We start from the raw sequence: 22,104 nt of genomic DNA, 5'->3' as shown, positions 1-22,104 counted from the left end.
AGTGCTATGTCGAACCGCCAATGAGAACGCAAGATATGGGGTGAGGGGAAACGCAGGGGAGGAGTTGTAAAAAGGTGGGACAGAAGCATAATATAGTTTATATCAGAATACATCGGCACACACACAGGTTTTACAGTATTTCTGACATACACCAACGCTGCATTGCAAAAAATATTTATTAACCTCCAACTCACTATAGAACAATCCATGCTGTTCAGTTAGCCAAATCCACTCAGATTCATTTATTTTTCTCCTTGATTTTACGCTGCACATCAGCGCACACACTTTGATTTCTCGCTACTTGTTGACGTGCATTTTTTGACGTGGTATCATTAAACCCCTCATCACTTCTCGCGTTTGTTTTCATGACAAAACGTAGTTTGGGAGACCAGAGAAGCTCGCCAGTTGGTGACAGATGGTGTAGTGTGAAACCCCCTATTGCCAATCAGTTGTGTAGTGTGAAATACACACCGACTTGAAAGACTCTCGATTACAAGAGATCCAGTCGTGTAGTGTGAACTGTACAGCGACCTGATGACTTGGAAAGTCGTGTAGTGTGAACTTGGCATAAGGCAGCATCGGATGCTCCCTCGTTATTCTATCGAAATAGCATTCAGATTTAAGGTGCCTTAGTAGTAAGCATATCAAGGCATCTAGGATTTCGAACAGCCTTCTTCTTGGGAGCACGCATAGGATGATGTAAAATGCTGTCTATGTAGAGAGCTCACTAGGTTTTCGAACACACCCATAGGCACTACTTTAGTTCATCAAAAACACTGCAAAAATCTTGTTTTATTTGTTTTATTTAAACCTACGTCATTATATTTAATAAGACACCACTGTTATTGTTACTGAGGCTAGATTAGATGCTGATGCTTAAAATTCTTACAGTAGCGTTTGTACTGAAGTGCAGCCCAAAGACTTTATAGCATAGACTTGTTTTACAAATTTTAAAAATATATTTGCATTTGCATTTTTAAAAGTACTGGTAAATATTAGAATCTTAATCTAAGTCATTTATTTTAAAAAACTGAGCAACATTTCACTGTAAGTATGGCAACTTTCAATGATGTATGTTAGCTGATTTCTGATGTTTTAGTTTTAGTTTTAGCAGCTTTGTGGTTTGAATAATGAAAAATTTGTGAAGCACATTATTAAGCTCACTTAGTGTAAAGAAAAACTTTTGATAAAATAATCTGCCGGGTGGTGAACTTGTGCCTGTTGTCTTGTTTTTACTTTCTTTGCTGAAGATCATCCCAATGGAATGAGATGAAGAAAACATGTTAATAATGAACTTATTATAGATGACTATTAAAAAGAAAGTTGAAAATATATAAATAAGAAGATTATATTTCTGTTTAATTTAGCAACTACACACTGTATGCTGTGCTCTGATCTGGAAAACATTAAATACATTCATAGCCTGATAAGTGTCTGTTTCAGTATGGAATAATAATAACTATTAAACAACATATCGCAAGTGCAGCATTAAATTATCCATTTAGTATTTACTGCAAAACCCTGAACAATTCATATCAGATGTATTGCACTTTTCTAACATTGGTCAAAAGGCAATTACACCGATTAGGCATAACATTATGATCACCTCCTTGTTTCCACACTCACTGTCCATTTTATTAGCTCCACTTACTATATAGAAACACTTTGTAGTTCTACAATTACTGAGTGTAGTCCATCTGTTTCTTTACATATTTTTTTGACTAATTTCACCCTGTTCCTCAAGGGTCAGGACCCCCACAGGACCACTACAAAGTAGGTATTATTTGGGTGGTGGATCATTCTCAGCACTTCAGTGACACTGACATGGTGGTGGTGTGTTAGTGTGTGTTGTGCTGGTATGAGTGGATAAGACACAGCAGCTGAAAATAGTCCACCAGTCAAAAATATCCAGCCAACAGTGCCCCATGGGCGGTGTCCTGTGACCACTGATGAAGGTCTAGAAGATGACCAACTCAAACAGCAGCAATAGATGAGCGATCGTCTCTGACTATCTACAAGGTGGGTCAACTAGTTAGGAATGTCTAATAGAGTGGACAGTGAGTGGACACAGTATTTAAAAACTACAGCAGCGCTGCTGTGTCTGATCCACTCATACCAGCACAACACACACAAACACACCACCACCATGTCATTGTCACTGCAGTGCTGAGATCATCCACCGCCTAAATAATACCTGCTCTGTGGGGGTCCTGACCATTGAAGAACAGGGTGAAAGCAGGCTAAAAAGGTATAAAGAGAAACAGATGAACTACAGTCAGTAATTGTAGAACTACAAAGTGCTTCTATATGGAAAGTGGAGCTGATAAAATGGACAGTGAGTGTAGAAACAAGGAGGTATGTTCAGTCGAAAATTTTGTAATTGTCAAGTATAACACATAATTAACATCAGTAATACACATACACATGCAGCATACATATTACCTTCATCAGCCTTTTTTAAATAATTTCTGCATAATTTCTGTATTTTTCATAACAAAAATTTGACACACTTTCAAAATGTTCATTTTTTGTGGATTTTCTGAAAATATGCTGGGTTAAAATATACAGTGGATTTCAAAGTTCCTCAAAGTTTTCAGACCTCTTAACTTTGTGTGTTAGATTTTAAATGAATTTAAACACAATTTTCACCTGGAAATCTTTTGAGTTTTTAGAGAATTATTAAAACATCAAAAACGTAAATCTCCTATTCACCAATGCTTTCAGACCATTTATTTAACATTTTGTAAAAGCGCTACTGGCAGTATTTAGAGCTACAGTTCTTCTTGGCTACATCTTTAACTGGATTTGACTAGTTTAACCTATTCTTTATGGCAAATCCTTTTAAGTTCCATCATTTTGGATGGCAAGCATATGTTAACTGCCATCTTCGAGTTTCTCCACAGTTATTTGATGGGCTTTAAGTCTGGGCTTTGGATGGGCAAAGGACATTTAGGGACACTTTTTTTTTTTTAATATGCATTTTCTCCCTTTTTTCTCCCCATTTTAGCGCGTCCAATTGCCCAATTGCATCATGCTTCCTCTCTGCCTATGCTGATCCCTGCTCTGACCGAGGAGATCGAAGCTAACCCACGCCCCCGCCGAGACGTGGGCAGCAAGCCGCATGCATCAGTCTGATAGAGAGAGACCCATATCCGGCTTAGTCCCGTACACATGAACAACCGGCCAATCGTTGTTCATGTGGCCGCTCAGCCTTTAGCCGGCAAGGCAGAGCTGAGATTCAATACGATGTATTCGAGAATCCAGCCTGGTTGCAGCGTGTGTTTTTACAGAGTCTGGTGTGTTTTTAAAAGAGTCTGGTTGCCAAGAGGAAAGAATCAGATGTCGTCACATGATCTTAGAAGTCCATTTCTCGCTTACTACATCCACTGCATGCCACACTTCTCAAAGTAGGTTGAAAAGAGGCTGGAAAAAGTTTTTCTGAGCAGATTGTGTGCAATTGTTCCCCAAGGATCTCCCTGCAGATATGCACAAAGACTGAGTAAGCCTGGTGATAGAAAATTGATTCAGAAGAACAGTATCAGAAAGTAACTGATTTGTTATGAATTAGTTTTTTTTCTGGTATTTTTATCAGTGGTGATCCATAATTAATTATTGATTATTAATTAATTGATTGTTGCTTAATTATTTAATAAATTCCCTTATTTCAATCAGAAATAAGGAAATCTTGTCAAAATCATATCATATAATATAATATTATAATATCATTCAACAACACTATCCTCTTTGTGATGTTCCATACATTTTCAGGAGACTGACCAGTCAAACCCGGTGCCAACAAAGCCGTGCTGTAGAAGTAACCATGGACTTCCAAAAAAAATAGCAAAATCCCATTTTACATTACTGCATCAATGATTCCTTCACTCATATCCTGTCTGAAAGTTCGAAGGTCACGCACAGTCAGCAGTGGTTTCCAGCCTCTACACAGACTAAGCTTTATCTATATTCCCTGAATCTTTGTAGAATATTATTTACGGAAGATTTTAAAAGACCCAAGTTATTTGCAATATTGCGTTTAGAATTTGGATTTGAACTGACTGACAATTTTTAAGTGTTGGCACAAAGTTGTGTTCCATGCCTCATCTTTGGGTATAAAAGGATGATACCCTTACCAATTAACTTGCAGACATACACTTTGTGGATTATTTGATAGTGAATTCATGGTTCCATCATTTTTTCCAGGTCTTGCAAATGAAAATCAGTCCCAGACCATCTTACCTTGTTTACCTTCTTTTTTGTCAGCAGTAATTTGCACCTTGCAACTCTACTGTGGCTATAATTTTTGCCCAGTGTCTTCATTATTTTGGAATCATGTACATTAACCCTGAGACAATGCCTGCTGTTCTTTAGATGTCTGTTTTTGTGACCTAAGTTTTTTGTGACCTAAAGGATACATAATTTTTTGGCATTTAGCAGACGCTCTTATCCAGAGAGACTTACAGGAGTGCTTCCTCAGTAAATAAGTCGTCAGTGTTTTCCACCAGTGTTCACCACTGTTCCAGGTTTTCTCTATTTGTAGATAATAACTCTCGGTATGGAATTCTGGAGTCCCAGAGCCTTAGCAGTGACTTTGTAACATTTTTCAGACTAGATAGATTAAATAGATTTTTATGACTTGAATCTGCTTTTGTATTTGAATCTCTTTAAACTGTGGTGCTTTATGAGACCTTATAGCCTGCTTCACATTGCCAGACAGGTTCTATTAAAGTGATGTTTAGATTTCACAGTTTTAATCATGCCAACTGTCAATTAAACTTGATTAACTGGCTGATTTAGTGCCTAGGATAACATTTTTTTTATTTAGGGCCAAGCATTTTGCCTTTAATAAATGAATTAATCATTTAAAATAGCATTTTGTATTTACTTGGGTTATCCTTATATTAAAATGATCTGAAACATGCAAGTGTGACAAATATGCAAAAATAAAATACATTCTGCAGGAGGTTATCAGAGACTGAATAATGGTTAATGTGTAGACGAGTTTTTGTAGTCTAAACCAGTAAGAGATGTGTTTATCATTTCATTTGGATCGTATAATTTCATTCAATAGCCTGTGATTATCTCTGCATTTCCATGCCAGCTGCTTCCCTACAGTTTGTCTAAACACTAAACTCTGTTACTATTCTGCAATACAAAAAAGTGCAAACTGTAAGAAACGTCTTCTTTATTTCGGAAAAAAACATTTGAGTACAATGTTCATAAAAATGAAAAATAACTGATTTTTTTTCTTAAAAACAATGTAGCTTATTGTTAAGCACATCTATACAGTATAAGAGTGTGATTGTATTATGATCACTGCTTTAATGACATACTGGTTAATAACCCCTCTATTTGTTAAATCAACACCCATGACAGATTATATCATGAAATGTCACCACACACCATTATTATGATGATTAAGAAACCATTTTTATGCTACACACACATATTATAAAGTTTCATGCTAGGCTTATCAGCATTTGCAAAAACAATATCAGTATCAATATCAGTAAAAAATAATCAGTAAACAGTACAAATAGTAAAGATGTTTCATTTATCTGCTTAACCTATGGATCCTGCTATAGTTCAACATAACTCAGTTACTATAATTTCATTGATCGTTGCTGTAAACATAACATAATGAATTTAGATTTTTCTGTAGCTGTCTCTTTAACTTCTGCAGTTAATCCAAGTGAATCAAAGTTGATAATGGCTAAAGCAGTGCAAAATTTCCCTCAAACATGGCAGTTGTGTTCACTTGATACTAAAAGATTCCTTCAAACTTTTTTCTGCTTGCTCCTTGGTAATTTTCTTCCAGACTGGGGGAATGTCTGCAGGCTTGGCATCATACTCTTGAGCAAACTTGTCATTGAAATTTGCCATCACATATTTCCAGTAGTCTGAGGCATCTATGCTGGGATCTGCAGGAATGTGCCAGTCAGGAAATATCTCCCTGTATTTCTTGTAAGGATGGTACACGTGATGAGTTTCTAGGCATCTGAACCTTCTTTCGCTGTTGACATCAGTGGAACAAATGGAAGTGACTAATTTCTTTGAGCCATTAAACCTGTATAAACCAAGTCCTTGAGGTCTGTGTACTGAAGCACAATGATCTGTGTGAGCTTCTCCTCCTGCCTCACAAGGTGCTTTACAGAATGGACACTGTTTCCCACAGCCAAACACTCGCTTGAACAGCTCGTCTTGTGGTTTGATTTTAAGTTTTCCAAGTTTGCTCTGAATGTTTTCCTTTTTAAACTTTACTGTCAATGACTGCTTCATTTCCTCGACAGACAGTGTAAGCCAGTGAGCAAATTGCTCTTGATTTGCTTTACTCAAAACCATGACTGCTTCCAAGACATCTTTTGGAATGACAAGCAATTCTCTAAGTTCTCTGCAAATGATCTGGATAAATCCCTTGATGGTTTCATTTTTACGTGTTTCGTTTTGTGCTTTTCTGATGGCCTCCTGTATTTCCATTATAGCTCCTTTGAGATGATGCTCTTCTAGCTTGAAAATTTTGTCTCCTGTTGAAAATGTATCTGTAATTTGTTCTAATATCCAATTCTTGACAAAATGCTCATACGAACGTGTGTAGCTCACATAGCTTTGAAAATTGTTCTCGTTCAGAAGTTGTTTTAAAATGGAGTACTGGAAAAATGCACGAGTACTAAACTGAAATGCATTTTTTCCTTGCAGCATTGTGTCAATAATGTCTGGTCCCAGTGATCTATAGATGAATGTCTCAACTGCAGGGCGCAGGCAGAGATTTGTAAATTCTTCAGCTTTCCTCTGACACTGATCACGGTTGTTGAACAAATCCTTGAAATCAACAAGATACTTATGTTTAAATTGCTCAAGACTTCGGCGTGGATCGTTTTCTTCAATAAAGCAGTCATGCATGTGCTGAAATTTTCTAGCAGAAATCCCACATATGTGGAGTTTAAGAGCGAGCTCAAAGTTGTCTGAAAATCCCAAATTTTTGTACACAGTCAGTTTTTCATCTATTTTATGTAGAATCTCTTGACTGTTGGTATCACGGTAATCTGATCTTCTGATTATTTTCTCATCAAGCAACTGAATACATGCGGTAATTATATTGTCTGCCGCCTCTTGTAGTCTGACTATGTATTCAGACTTACATATATGATTCAAAAAATTTTTTAGAAAACTGTCAGGTGTAGCAATGAATTTTTCTTGGCCACAAACATCCAGTTTAATTTTATTTAACTTTTCACAAACTGAACCGCCCTTTTGCTTCATGTTCAGTCGTAGCTGTTTGGAAACACTGTCAGATATGTTTCGTCTCTTCAAGCCCTTAAATGCCAGCTCTTCAACAGTGTCCTGCCATATTTTTTCAAAGATGGTGTCAAGCTGTTCTTCAGTCATACAGTCTGACTTTTGATCTTTCCGATAGTCCTCCAGAAGTTTAAGCACTTTCTTTTCCATTTTGTCAGTATGTGTTTTCCTAATGTGACCGAGATTGTTCTTCCCTGTTCTGATTTCAATTACTGCTTCTAATTCATTCTTTACTGAGTTTTCTAATTCTCTACTCAGAGATTTTGCACTGTTTACAAAGTCTTGTCTGTACTTTTCCACAAGATAAACATGACTGTCTGTTTGTTCAAAGTATTTGGTTAGGTTTTTAAGAATGGTCTTTTCCCATTTATCAATCTCAGAAGATGCCTCCTTTCTCAGCATATGTAGTAAATCTTGCAGGTTTGACTTGTCAGATTCAGATTTCATTATCTCAAAATTGGACACTCTCGTTTCAGCCTTTGTTAACCAGGTATACATGTGCTTTTTGAATGTCCATTCCCATTTATGGAATTCTGTGCACAGCTTCATGTATGCATCAGCTACCAAGCTGTTCCTAAAGCTGAATATGAAGTTTTCATATTTTACTGCATTCCATAAACTTTTTGTCCATTCCAAAAATTCAACTATGCAGTTTGCATGTATTTTGTCCTTTCCAAGAATGTCCAACACGTTCTTTTTAAACTCATAGACAGCCTCAGAATAGCCAGCACTTACGGGTGCCATTGGTGGATTACCATGCCACAATCCAGGTATATACCAGTTTCCAGTCTTTGGATCATACTCCATAACATCAGTAAACGTATTATAATTCTCTTTGTTTTCCATTTTGGCAGCTGCCTCTGTCATCTCATTTAGCTGCTCTAGCAGAAGTTTCCGATCTCTCATGTTTTTGTCGTGTGCTGACACATCTGCCACATTCTGATGCACAAACACACACTTGGGTTTTTTGCCCACTTCTTTCATTCTGAGGAATGCATGCACTACAATCTGAAGAATATCTTTCATTTCTGTGGAGTTCTCCATGGCAATGTTAATGATGGTAACATCACTTAATCCAACCACAAGTGTGGCTAGTTCATTATCATGTTCATGGCTGTCATCAAGTTGTGCAAGCTCAGGAGATTTCAGTCCCTCAGTGTCAATAATTACCAAATAATCACATTTAAGTTCTTTTCTAAAGCTGTCTGTGATTTTTATCAGAAGCATAAAGGCTCCTCTTGTGCATCGTCCACTGCTGACTGCAAACTGAACACCAAACATGGTGTTTAGTAAAGTTGACTTCCCTGTGCTCTGGACTCCCAACACTGTAACAACTCGGATCTTATTCTTAAGTTGGACTAAACTATTTAGCTCTTTCAGGACATCACTCACCCAACTTAGAGGTATATTTGAAGCGTCTCCATCAACTAGTTCAAGAGGAAACCCATCCAAAAGGAGCTGAGCACACAGTCTTGGTAAGTGTTCCATTTGTTTTCGTGACCCGGAATTCTCTGAAAGAGAGACTGCAGCCTCATACAGCTGACCCATTTCCCTCAAGAAGTGTTCAATACCTAAAGCACTGTTTGAGATCTGTTTATCAAGCAATGCAATTTCATCCTTCTTCTCAGCAGATTCTTGAAATGTTTCCTTATAAAGTTCTTTAAGGAAAGAGAGCTTTTCACGCGACACATTGTCCAGATTAATTCGCATCCATTTTAAGAAGAAGGCCCTCTCAAGGCTTGAACTTGACAGGGCAGTAATAAAGCAGGTCATGGCTTCTGACATTTCTTTTGTGCTCTGCTGCTTTCTGAGTCCCTCTTTCTGTTCTTTAAGTTCACCTTTATAGATCTCGATGTTTTTATCTCCAGCTTTCCTAAGCCTGCACTCCTCTTTCTCTAATTTTCCTAATTTCTTCCAGATCTCACCTTGCAAAGGAAGCTGTTCTTCTTTAAATGTCAATGTGTCTGTTATCTTGCTTGTAATCTCCATTGCATTGGCCTTGGCTCTCTGGCATTCCTCACTGTCTTCATCAACTGAAATCCCAAACTCATAGGCAACTTCGGTCATCTTCTCCAGCTGTACATAATTCTGACAATTTTTTACTACATCACGTACTGCAGAAGAAAGATCCTTGACAAAATCAGCATCATTTTGGTTGGTCTTTAAAATAATGCTGCTCTTTTTTAAGTTCAGTGCATCAGCTGTTTTTTTCAAGAAGTCCACTTTGAAGCCTTTCTGTACATTACCCACCAAAAACAACTGTGCTTTTACATGCTTGTTGGTCAGAAGCTGGTAATCTGAGTTGACATTTTCAAAAAACACAAAAACTGCAGTGGAAATCTGACAAAGGAATGAGTACTGTGTTTCAAACTTACTGATATCGCCTCTAAGGTTTGCAATAGCTACAGCTTCTGGGAATATGTCAATGTTTTTATTTCCACATGGCAGGTACCAGCTGATCTCCACTAAGCCTTCCGATATTTGTCTTGGAATGTTGCCACAGTCCATGTTATGGTGTACAAATGTGTCATGGTATTGCTGTGGGTTACTAAGCATCTTGTTTAGAATTTGAGACTTGGAAATGCTGCATTCACCAAGACGTACAAAGGACACTAGGGGCAGGTTGGATTGAACAATCCTGTCTTCTACAAACCCTTTAGGATCAGCCAAAGAATGAGGTCTGAACTTTTTCACAATATCTCTCATTGCCCAAAGCATGAGCATACACTGTTGTTTGTCACAGTGTGGAAGAATCAGAGGCACAGAGAACTGGCACATTGACATTTTAAAGGAAATCTCTTGTTGAAGAAAACTGTCTGAGCAATGGAAAAGAGCAGTTATAATGTCTAAAGGATTTACTTTTTGACTAGAGCCCTGTTTAAGAATGAGACTCTCCAGATCATTGCAAATGTCCAGGATGGAAAAGTCTTCACTCTTATCTGCTGATGAAGCACATTTGACACTTCTTGCAGTCACATTTACCATCATGAGTTTCTTGAGGAAAAGCCAAGGTAAAGCTGAAAGGGACTGTGCTGGGTCGTCTGTCACAGTGCTTCTGTCCAACTGTAGTACTGTAGTCAATGAGAGCTTATCTTTGAGATGTTTCTTCAACCCAATGTCCTGAAGAAAGCTCTCAAACTGAGTTGCTGTTTTGATTAAAAGAAATGTATGTAAGGTTTTAGGACATGCAAAGTGTACAAAAAAGAGTTTTAAAATAAAAGATAACACTCACGAGTGTGGACAAATGTTGATGCTGTCTTGCTTCTGATGCCATTTTTAAGCGATGCTGCAATTTTAAAGGAGTATCGTTGTCCTGGAGTTAGATCATTAATTACAATTGTGTTGGTTTCTGTTTCCTCTTCCTTAAAAGGTCTGCCATTATGCATACACAAAACATGGTACTTCCTTTCTAATGAAGCAGGTGCATGCCAGGTTAAAGTAACTGATGTGCTATCAACACTTTTAACTTTGATATTTTCAGGTGAGATTGGAGCTGAAATTAAAAACAATAGGTTAACAGGTTGCAATGGCTTGGGTAACTACATTTCACTAAATCTCACTAGAAATAAGAATAAAAAAGTTATTACTTGTGTATGCAGATATTTTAGCTTCAGAACTCCTGTTTCCATTTTCTGAGACTCCGACTATTGTGAAAGTGTACTCAGTTCCCGGACACAGGCCTGTCACCTCAGTAAAAGTGTCTGAAATTATCTGGGTGCTTGAAGATGCTGCTGAAGTGCTGCTAGAGTAAGTCAGCTCAAATTTTGAAATGTTGTCTAAACAGTTCCACCCAATCTTAACATAGCTGGTCCCAGTAGAATGTACTGTGATGTCAAATGGTGCTGAGACATCTGTGTAAAAACAAGCATAAATCAACTTTGTAAATATGGATCAACAGCAATGTGTGTGTTTTAGTGTGACCTAAGTGATCTTAGTGTAAATGATGATTAAATCTTATGAATACTTTTATCAGGTACAACAGATACCTTCTTTAGCTATTGGTTTTTCCAGGTTTGATTCAGCAGGCTGGGTTCCAGACAGATCAAGTTGCTCCTCATTTTCAAATAAGTCACTGGCATCTTCAAAATTCTTAAATGAAAAAAAATGAAATGAGTACAAAATAGTGATTTAATGATTTCAAAGTGTCTAGCATTGTGCTCATTGTGCTAATAATGTAATGCTTACCTCTTCATCAGAAGACTCCATTTTAAGCGTTTTTCATACTTTGAGTTTAACAGCTTCACTTGAACTGACAAACTGTACAAATGACACAAATATATTATGAGTAAGTATGTAATACTCTGTCCAGGGTGTATTTTTGTTGTTTGTTTTTGTTTCTGGATTGGCTCCACACCCACCTACACCCTAATGTGACACAAAAGAAAAGTCAACATACCCTTGCTGTTGTGTTGCAATCTTTTGGCATTATACCGTATATACAGTTGACGTCAACATGTACTGTATGTCATAACATACTTGGGCTTTGAATGATTTCTGTGGCTGAGTGACTGGAAAGTACACTATGTGGTTCAAAAACAGCTCATTTGTGAGTTTATTGTAGGTTTTTGAAAATATTCTGGGTCAAAGAGTATTAGCTCTTTGTTTTTAAAATCATCAAAACAAAACTTAATTTACTCGGAAATGCAAATAAAATTCTTCTTACATCACTAAATGCAGCAAAAAATATCTGGACACAAGAAGCCAACCATGTATACTTAAATATTTGAAAATAACTAATAACAATTTTTACAGCATTTTATTATCAGAACAAAATGTTATTAAATAAAATAATAGGTTAATCAATAAGTAAATTATTTCTTTGTTAATCAAAAACATTACACCTATTTTTTTCCTTGTGCACACATGACTTTCTGATAGTTGTCCAAGATTTTTAAAAAATGTCTGTCTCTATCAAGCAGAAAAATAATGTATACCTCACATTTCTTTTTGATAGTTATCTCCTGCATTACACACTGGGTCCAGGTGTTTTTTATAAATGGTTCTGAGGGACAATTTAAAATTCCCCTTGAAGGTCGCTCTCTCTCGCTCTCTCTCCCTTTCTCTCATGTGCGGTGTTGAGCGATAGAGCGTTAGGAACGCGTGAGCGCGACTTTTCTGGCGTTTTGCTTTTCTTTATACTTTAATCTGTGAAAATATCCACGGAATGATTTTTTTCTTCGCGAGATAAGTGCGGGGTTTCTAAATCGCGAGGAGTATGGCGGCTCCAAACAAACTTTATGAAAGTTTGACACGCCGGCATGGTGTGAAGGTGGAGTGCCAGGTGAGCGTGGAGGAGTGCTGCCTGGCGACTGGAAATGTTATCGGTCACAGTAATATAGTTTCAGCTGAAGAATCAAATTCTACAATCAAATGACGCCTATGGAGCGCGATCAGACTGAAACTGTACCGACTACAGAGGAACCAGCTGACGTGATTAAGGACCAAAGCAAGCACGCTGCGACGGTGGAAAAATCGGAGACGTTTTCGTCAGCCGTGGAAGTACCTGTTACGACGGAGGAGGTAGACACAGCGACGGAACGACAGTAAAGACAATCATGAAACAGAGGTAAAAAGCGATAAAACTGTTCTAAGACCTGTAGAAACACCAGAGCTGGACGAGGGAGCAGAAATGGACATAGATCCAGTTTTTAAAGCTCCCATAAAAAGAAAAAAAAGAGGGTGCTCAGGTAAAGGGCAATAAACAGGTCTGAAAGGGCGAGTGGGTCACTGACAGTAATGTCACTGACAGTGAAGGTGGGTTCTCAGGGTCTCAGGTGGTTTGTTGGGTCTCAGGAAGAGAGTTCACCTCCTGTGTACTCAGCCAGTGACATAAAAATCTTTTTACAACGCACAAAAGGTAAAAAGGGTTACTGATCATTTCCCAGACAGTAAACAGTTTGTCAATGATGTTAAACAAAGGTCTTTTACTAAGTTAGAGACTTTTCGTTTAAAGAAATTAATCACTAAACTTAGACAAGAGAGCGATAATGATGGTAATGTTAAACACAGACTACGATGCAAAAAGAATCTTTGCACAGCTGGTAAAAACAAGGATAATGATAGACTTTAATTTCTATAAAAGTATGAATGACCTGGACTGTTTTAAACAAGTGTGGTGTCATGGGGAGGTGGTGTGCCCAGTAGAGGAGGGCAAACTTTTCTTTGCAGCAGAATTTGTTTAAATTCTATATGATGTTTTTAAGAATTTTTTATAAAATATTTGTATTTATCTTAATTTAATTATCACTTGACTCTCATACATCTAATTAATTATGTATGTATTTATTTAATTGTAAATAAGCGTATATATAGATGTGTATACTTTTGTAACATTCAATGAAAAGATGATTAGGTCACAATAAACGATTGATTGAAGTCTCTCTCTTTCTCTCACCTTTAATAAAAAAAAAACAGGTGACCTACAATGGAGAATTCTACATGGAGCTGTGGCTGTCAATGCGTTTATATCTTGAACCCAGGAATTGATCAAAAATGTCCATTCTGCGACCAAAGAGAGAATATCTTTCACGCTTTTATGCAGTGTTTTAGACTGAAACCTTTGTTTTTAATCCTACAATGTATTTTCAGGAATTTTTTATAAAGACTTTACAATGGAGATTTTTATCCTGGGTTTTAAGTATAGTCAAAACAAAAAAAAACATGTGTAAACTGATTAACTTTATCCTAGGTCAAGCTAAGATGTCAATCTACAGGGGTTGGACAAAATAACTGAAACACCTGGTTTTAGACCACAATAATTTATTAGTATGGTGTAGGGCAGGGCCGGCGCTAGGGGGGGTCTGAGGGGGGCATTGCCCCCCCAAATTGTGTCTTTGCCCCCCCAAGCACAATGCAAGCAACGGCTATTTTTAAAATTATCTCTGAACCAATCACAAAAATGCATTTTGTTTTACAGTGTGAAGATATTTCTTTGCTTATTCCTGATTGGCTCTTTGAGTCATATAAAAATCGGCAGACTGCCCCAAACAGTTCAGTTCGGCAGTATATGTTCTGTTAGTGTGAGCGAGAGGCAGGTATACTGGTAAACACTCTTCTGAGTTTAAACTGACTTCCACATGGTAATATTTGCTTAACTGTGGTTTTTCGTTGCTTTAATGTTACTTACCTCTTACATAGGTGTTGCTTAAATTATTTTATTAGCCGTTAGCGGTTAGGCTAATGAACTAATGGCAATTTAATTAAGGGGGCGTATTAAAATGAAATACAATTAGATAATCTTTTTTCTCCATTTACATAATCAACATGTATTTTTTAATCATTGGGTTTTAAGTTTAAGTTCGAAAACATGCATTTTTATTTCTTTACCTCATACATCACTTTAAGCCAGTATCAATAGCTTGGCTGTCATCATTCATGCACAAATCAAGCCTTGAATATATTTCTGGCTTCAAAAACATGACTATCAACATGCCCCCTCATTAGGTTTTACTGCCCCCCCAAGCAAAGCAGTCCAGAACCGGGGCTGGTGTAGGGCCTCCTTTTGCGGCCAATACAGCGTCAATTCGTCTTGGAAATGACATATACAAGTCCTGCACAGTGGTCAGAGGGATTTTAAGCCATTCTTCTTGCAGGATAGTGGCCAGGTCACTACGTGATGCTGGTGGAGGAAAACGTTTCCTGACTCGCTTCTCCAAAACACCCCAAAGTGGCTCAATAATATTTAGATCTGGTGACTGTGCAGGCCATGGGAGATCTTCAACTTCACTTTCATGTTCATCAAACCAATCTTTCACCAGTCTTGCTGTGTGTATTGGTGCATTGTCATCCTGATACACGGCACCGCCATTGGATGCACATGGTCCTCCAGAATGGTTCGGTAGTCCTTGGCAGTGACGCGCCCATCTAGCACAAGTATTGGGCCAAGGGAATGCCATGATATGGAAGCCCAAACCATCACTGATCCACCCCCATGCTTCACTCTGGGCATGCAACAGTCTGGGTGGTACGCTTCTTTGGGGCTTCTCCACACCGTAACTCTCCCGGATGTGGGGAAAACAGTAAAGGTGGACTCATCAGAGAACAATACATGTTTCACATTGTCCACAGCCCAAGATTTGCGCTCCTTGCACCATTGAAACCGACGTTTGGCATTGGCACGAGTGACCAAAGGTTTGGCTATAGCAGCCCGGCCGTGTATATTGACCCTGTGGAGCTCCCGACGGACAGTTCTGGTGGAAACAGGAGAGTTGAGGTGCACATTTAATTCTGCCGTGATTTGGGCAGCCGTGGTTTTATGTTTTTTGGATACAATCCGGGTTAGCACCCGAACATCCCTTTCAGACAGCTTCCTCTTGCGTCCACAGTTAATCCTGTTGGATGTGGTTTGTCCTTCTTGGTGGTATGCTGACATTACCCTGGATACCGTGGCTCTTGATACATCACAAAGACTTGCTGTCTTGGTCACAGATGCGCCAGCAAGACGTGCATCAACAATTTGTCCTCTTTTGAACTCTGGTATGTCACCCATAATGTTGTGTGCATTGCAATATTTTGAGCAAAACTGTGCTCTTACCCTGCTAATTGAACCTTCACACTCTGCTCTTACTGGTGCAATGTGCAATTAATGAAGATTGGCCACCAGACTGGTCCAATTTAGCCATGAAACCTCCCACACTAAAATGACAGGTGTTTCAGTTTCATTGTCCAACCCCTGTATATTAGTAGGAAAAATAAAGTGAACAAACAATCTGGGGAAGATGCAGTTATATTTTTTGCTAAATTGACAAAATCTAGAATATTAGTTGATTTCCACTATTATAAATTGATGCACAATCTTGATAGCTTTGAAAGAATATGGTGTCGTAGAGAAGCCCTATGCAAACTAATTGAATATAAATTACATTTTACATTCTAATTATGCCAATTTTTATGCTTTGCAAGATGTATGTACTCTGAGGTTGTAAAATATTTGTTACAGTAAATATTGTAATAAAGGTTTCTTTTAAAATAAAAAAAAAAAATCTCTCTTGTCTCTTTTTTTCTCTCTCTTTTGCTCAACACATTTTAGACTTTGATGACTCAAGACTTTGCATTCTTTTACTGGGTGCCGTCACATAAAAAAGTTGACAAAAGCTGTTCTACTGCAGAAAACAGAAAGTTGATTTGATTTATGGTCAGTCACAGAAAAAGAAAGAGACATTATGCCCGATAGTTTTTTTTTTTAATAAACCTTTTCCTAAAGCATATGACATGATGTGGCCTCTGTTTTTGCTTCTTTTTTTTAAATAATTTTCACAGCTTATTCCTGCTGAGGTAACATGCCACCAAGTATGTTATGACAAAGGAACACCAAATATTTGACATCATCTCTCGAGCTTTGTGATATTTTTGCTGAAGTTTAAATTGGTGCTATTTGTAGTAAACAAATGTAAAAAAAAATTGATTTCAAATAATATACCTGGGGGGGGGGGGGGCCCCGGGGGGGTTAGTAGTAAATAAAATAAATAAACTTAAAAAGAGCCTCACAGTGAAGATAAACCGGAGCAGCGCGCGCGTGTGTGTGTGTGTGTGTGTGTGTGCGCGCCTTTAGAAGAGACGCTTTGTTCACTGTATCGCTATAAGTGATTCATTGATTCACGAGTCATTTTTCGCGAAGCGTAAGTTTCTCTTCTCAGTTATCTCTCCGTGTTTACTGTTATTAATTAAATGTCGTGGTTTTAAATAAACACCAACTACTACAGAACATTCTGTGTGACTCTCTTACATTAAAAAGCTTCATTAAAAAGCTTAATTAAACTGCTATTACCACAGATCTGTAACCGAGTCAGACTCGTTCCGTCTAAGGAGCTAAAAGTTCAGCAGATGATCCTGAACTAACGAATTTGGTAATGAATAAACTTTTGCCTCGGATTGGCTCTAACGTTTTCTGTTCTCATCTACATCACAAGTAAGAACCGCTTACGATTTACCAAAGTGAACCAGGAGTTTTTATAACGTGCTGATAGAATCGACTCAGATGGGATCGGGTTGAATTATCTTTTTAAAGTAAATATTACAATCAGCAAAATTACATCGTATGTATGATGCACAACGTTAATGATGTTATTTTAGGTCATGAAGAGCTTTCACTGTGGTTTCTGTACGATGGTTGATGAATGGTGATGTGATGGTTGGCGCGTCGTAGCTCAAAGTCTGGATCAATCCACTGAGCTGTTAACTTAAAGTGATCTTTATATATCACACGATCGGATCGGCTACTTTTAGGAAATATCGCCGATCGCATATTTTGATTAAAAATCGGCCGATACCGATTCATAGCCGATCGATCGTCCCATCTCTACTTAAAATTTACTGCTTTGGCATAATTGTACAAATGTCATGTGTGACATATTAAATAATATTCAATCAGATGTGTTTTTTAATATTAATAATATTCAGGATACTTTTAGTCCCCATTTTCCCAATCTTCAGTTGTCATTCAGTACAACGTTAATAAAAAGCCTTATTTTAATATGCAATCAAGTTACTGCAGTCATGTGACCAATTATAACAACAAAAGAAGACTCCTGGGGACCCTTCAGCACACACACGAGGTCAATGCATTTTAACATTATTTGATAAAAATGTCTTTTTACTGACACAGTACATTAAAGAACAAAACTGAGTGTCATTCAGTACAACACAGAAAACGTAATATTACGGTTAATCTTGTGAACAAACAAGGTTATTAACATTTAAATGTGAATATGTGTAGAAATGTCTTTGAGCTAAGGTCAATGTTAGCTTTTGCTAACCACTGGGATAACTGTAAAATGTGCTAAAGTAAAATTTCTGTTATTCAGTACAACAACAGTCATTCAGTGTAACAGAATTTCACTGTTGCACTAAATTGACAATGACATTGTTATACTGACTTTTTGTTTTAAAATTATTTTTAAATATTAAAACCACTTTTTTCCATTCTAGTCTTCCTTAATAAGAGCAGTAATTACAATGAATATTAATAATTATGTTTTTGATGAAGTGGTCCCTGAGATTTTGTTATTGTCAAGTACGATGACCTGCCATTCGTTGGGCAGGTACTGCTGTCTGTAGGAGATGAGGTGCAAGTTAGCTGCATGCTACAAAATTGAAACAGAAATTCCTTTGTGTGGCCAAATCCACCTGATGAAATTTACTACCTTAAGTCTGATGTCAAAATCATAATCGCAGAACCAAAGCCATGTACAGCAAGAACCTCAAGGTTAACAACAAAAGACTGGAAAACATTTGTTCAGTTCATGAAATAAAATGCGACTTCAAATGGTTTTCACGGCTGAATGAATTTAGATTTACTGCAGCAACTTTTTCACGTGTTATGACACAAATTCCACACTTCCACACCGTTCTGGTGCCTTACAAGTTGTTATGATGGCTTCATTAGCTATGTTTTTCATTGCCTTACTTTTTTCATGATGTAGTAATATTATAACACATACTTGCCACTGGTGTGGCATAATTTCATTCTACTACTGTTACTTTAATCAATAAAGAACTTAAAAACAAATTAAGTCATGAATATTCTGATGTAACAGGATAATTTGGAGTATGTCATTCAGTGCAACATAAAATCATCATACAGTGCAACAAAAACATTTGCTTAAAATAACTGTAACAAGTAATTATTATATATTTTTTTCATGTGAATGCAACAGAATCCAGGCCTGCTTCATAGAAAACAGAGTTTGATTAGGTTTTAAATAGAATAGAATGTGTAGCAAAAACATCTTGTATACAAATAAACAAAATCCCAAGACGCATTAGAGTACAAACAATGCACAGAAAATTCAAAACAGAGTAAGTACAGTTTCTTCTGAGGTTTTAAATCTTTTGTAAGAGATATACTAAACTTATACATTTGAAATGGCTAAGATTGTTCCTTGTGTGTGTATTTTTTCATAAATTAGTCGTTGCACTGAATGACATTTTTGTGCCCTTGTTGTGTGTCAACAACACTAAAACTATCAAATAAGCAAAATGCTGAGAAAAAAATACATATTTACATACGTAGGTGACACATTTGTGCACAATATTAAATGAAAAAATTATACAATTTAACCATTTTATTTTTTTGGTACTTGGAACACCCTATTCGTTACAGTCCTGAGTTTAGAAGTCTGATTGCTTGAGGGATAAAACTGTTACACAGTCTGGTTGCATCCGGACTAACACAACCAGACTGTGTAACAGTTTTATCCCTCAAGCAATCAGACTTCTAAACTCAGGACTGTAACAATTTCCTCCGGAAATTTTCTGCTGCCACACACTGATCTGTATTGACTGTTACTTGCATTTTTGACTATGTTACTTGCATTTTTGACTGTTACTTGCATTTTTGCACACCTCCTGGAAATGCACAATAATTTCTGCACCTTACTTGTATTTTGCACCATATTTACTTTTTAGGCACCTTATCTGCATTGCCAATTTTACGCTGCTAATGTACAACATGTCACTACCTCATGAACCATTGTACCATCTATTCACCATCATGTACTAACACTTGTCTTTAGTCCTGTCTTCTAATTACTTGTTTAGATTAGGGATAATTAGGAATATCTTTTGTAGTTATTTATTATAGGATTTTTTTGTATTATTGTTGTATTTGCACTGTTTTGTTTTGTCTTGCACTTTTTGTACCGTGTTACACCGTGATCCTAGAGGAACGCTGTTTCGTTTCAATATGTACTTGTACAGTGCCTTGCAAAAGTATTCAGCCCCCTTGAACTTTTCAACCTTTTGCCACATTTCAGGCTTTAAACATAAAGATATGAAATTGTAATTTTTTGTGAAGAATCAACAACAAGCGGGACACAATCGTGAAGTGGAACGAAATGTATTGGATATTTGAAACTTTTTTTAGAAATAAAAAACTGAAAAGTGGGGCGTGCAATATTATTCAGCCCCCTTGCGTTAATACTTTGTAGCGCCACCTTTTGCTGCGATTACAGCTGCAAGTCGCTTGGGGTATGTCTCTATCAGTTTTGCACATCGAGATACTGAAATTTTTGCCCATTCTTCCTTGCAAAACAGCTCGAGCTCAGTGAGGTTGGATGGAGAGCGTTTGTGAACAGCAGTTTTCAGCTCTTTCCACAGATTCTCGATGGGATTCAGGTCTGGACTTTGACTTGGCCATTTTAACACCTGGATAAGTTTATCTGTGAACCATTCCATTGTAGATTTTGCTTTATGTTTTGGATCATTGTCTTGTTGGAAGATAAATCACCGTCCCAGTCTCAGGTCTTTTGCAGACTGCAACAGGTTTTCTTCCAGAATGGTCCTGTATTTGGCTCCATCCATCTTCCCATCAATTTTAACCATCTTCCCTGTCCCTGCTAAAGAAAAGCAGGCCCAAACCATGATGCTGCCACCACCATGTTTGACAGTGGGGATGGTGTGTTCAGGGTGATGAGCTGTGTTGCTTTTACGCCAAACATAACGTTTTGCGTTGTGGCCAAAAAGTTCGATTTTGGTTTCATCTGACCAGAGCACCTTCTTCCACATGTTTGGTGTGTCTCCCAGGTGACTTCTTATGGATATCTTTGAGAAATGGCTTTCTTCTTGCCACTCTTTCATAAAGGCCAGATTTGTGCAGTGTACGACTGATTGTTGTCCTATGGACAGAGTCTCCCACCTCAGCAGTAGATCTCTGCAGTTCATTCAGAGTGATCATGGGCCTCTTGGCTGCATCTCTGATCAGTCTTCTCTTTGTTTGAGCTGAAAGTTTAGAGGGACGGCCGGGTCTTGGTAGATTTGCAGTGGTCTGATACTCCCTTCATTTCAATATGATCGCTTGCACAGTGCTCCTTGAGATGTTTAAAGCTTGGGAAATCTTTTTGTATCCAAATTCGGCTTTAAACTTCTTCACAACAGTATCTCGGACCTGCCTGGTGTGTTTCTTGGTCTTCATGATGCTCTCTGCGCTTTAAACAGAACTCTGAGACTATCACAGAGCAGGTGCATTTATACGGAGACTTGATTACACACAGGTGGATTCTATTTATCACCATCAGTCATTTAGGTCAACATTGGATCATTCAGAGATCCTCACTGAACTTCTGGAGTGAGTTTGCTGCACTGAAAGTAAAGGGGCTGAATAATATTGCACGCCCCACTTTTCAGGTTTTTATTTCTAAAAAAAGTTTAAAATATCCAATAAATTTCGTTCTACTTCACAATTGTGTCGCACTTGTTATTGATTCTTCACAAAAAAATTACAATTTCATATCTTTATGTTTAAAGCCTGAAATGTGGCAAAAGGTTGAAAAGTTCAAGGGGGCTGAATACTTTTGCAAGGCACTGTATGTAGCTGAAATGACAATAAAACCTCTCTGACTCTGACTCTGACTCTGACTCGTCTTTCACCCATATACAGTTTCCTACAAGTTACATACTGTATATAGCATACATTATATACTGCTTTTTATTAATTAAGGCTGAAGATGTACTAGATCACAAGTAGCCTACATAAGTTTATGTATTAAAGGTTACTTACTGTTCTCCAGAAGGAAATTAAAGAAATGAGCTTCTGTGTCCTGGTGTGTCTAACTCGGAAAATCACCGCTTAGCATTTTTAAATATGCAGACTAAACCATTTAGAAGGAGGGGTCTGTGTGGTTAAGGCTGCATGGTGAACCGAACTATAGCTACCACTACATACATAGAATTATGCTTTCCTAGTTTTGGGGTTATCAGTAGCATATTTCTGCTTTGGGTTAATAATCGTATGAGATTATTAAATAGATAAATAACATAAAATAGTAGTTTAGGTCTAGCAAATTCTGCTGATGGTTTAGTCCATTAACCCTGAGA

General features: G+C 37.5%; 1 protein-coding gene across 1 annotated transcript; it reads right to left on the bottom strand.

The window, feature by feature from the left end:
- Positions 1-5,265: 5,265 nt before the first annotated feature.
- si:dkey-85k7.12 (interferon-induced very large GTPase 1) lies at positions 5,266-11,529 on the bottom strand. The gene is made up of 5 exons (XM_062993312.1): positions 11,479-11,529; positions 11,280-11,382; positions 10,965-11,144; positions 10,609-10,789; positions 5,266-10,453 (listed from the first exon to the last, which is right to left on the bottom strand). The coding sequence occupies exons 1-5, from the start codon at positions 11,497-11,499 to the stop codon at positions 5,752-5,754; spliced, it is 5,187 nt and encodes a 1,728-aa protein (XP_062849382.1). The 5' UTR covers positions 11,500-11,529; the 3' UTR covers positions 5,266-5,751.
- Between the last annotated feature and the right edge of the window lie 10,575 nt (positions 11,530-22,104).

Source organism: Trichomycterus rosablanca, chromosome 4 (genome assembly GCF_030014385.1).
Source record: "Trichomycterus rosablanca isolate fTriRos1 chromosome 4, fTriRos1.hap1, whole genome shotgun sequence".
NCBI lineage: Eukaryota > Metazoa > Chordata > Actinopteri > Siluriformes > Trichomycteridae > Trichomycterus > Trichomycterus rosablanca.
This window is presented reverse-complemented; position numbering and strand designations above follow the sequence as displayed.

What these genes read in the sequence shown, in the direction of transcription:
- si:dkey-85k7.12 (XM_062993312.1), bottom strand. Translation starts at nt 11,499, where the DNA reads ATGGAGTCTTCTGATGAAGAG. An exon ending in TGGAGTCTTCTGATGAAGAG is followed by an intron (nt 11,383 to 11,478) that starts GTAAGCATTACA and finishes TTTTCATTTAAG; the next exon opens with AATTTTGAAGATGCCAGTGA. An exon ending in GTAATTAATGATCTAACTCC is followed by an intron (nt 10,454 to 10,608) that starts AGGACAACGATA and finishes ACATACATTTCT; the next exon opens with TTTAATCAAAACAGCAACTC.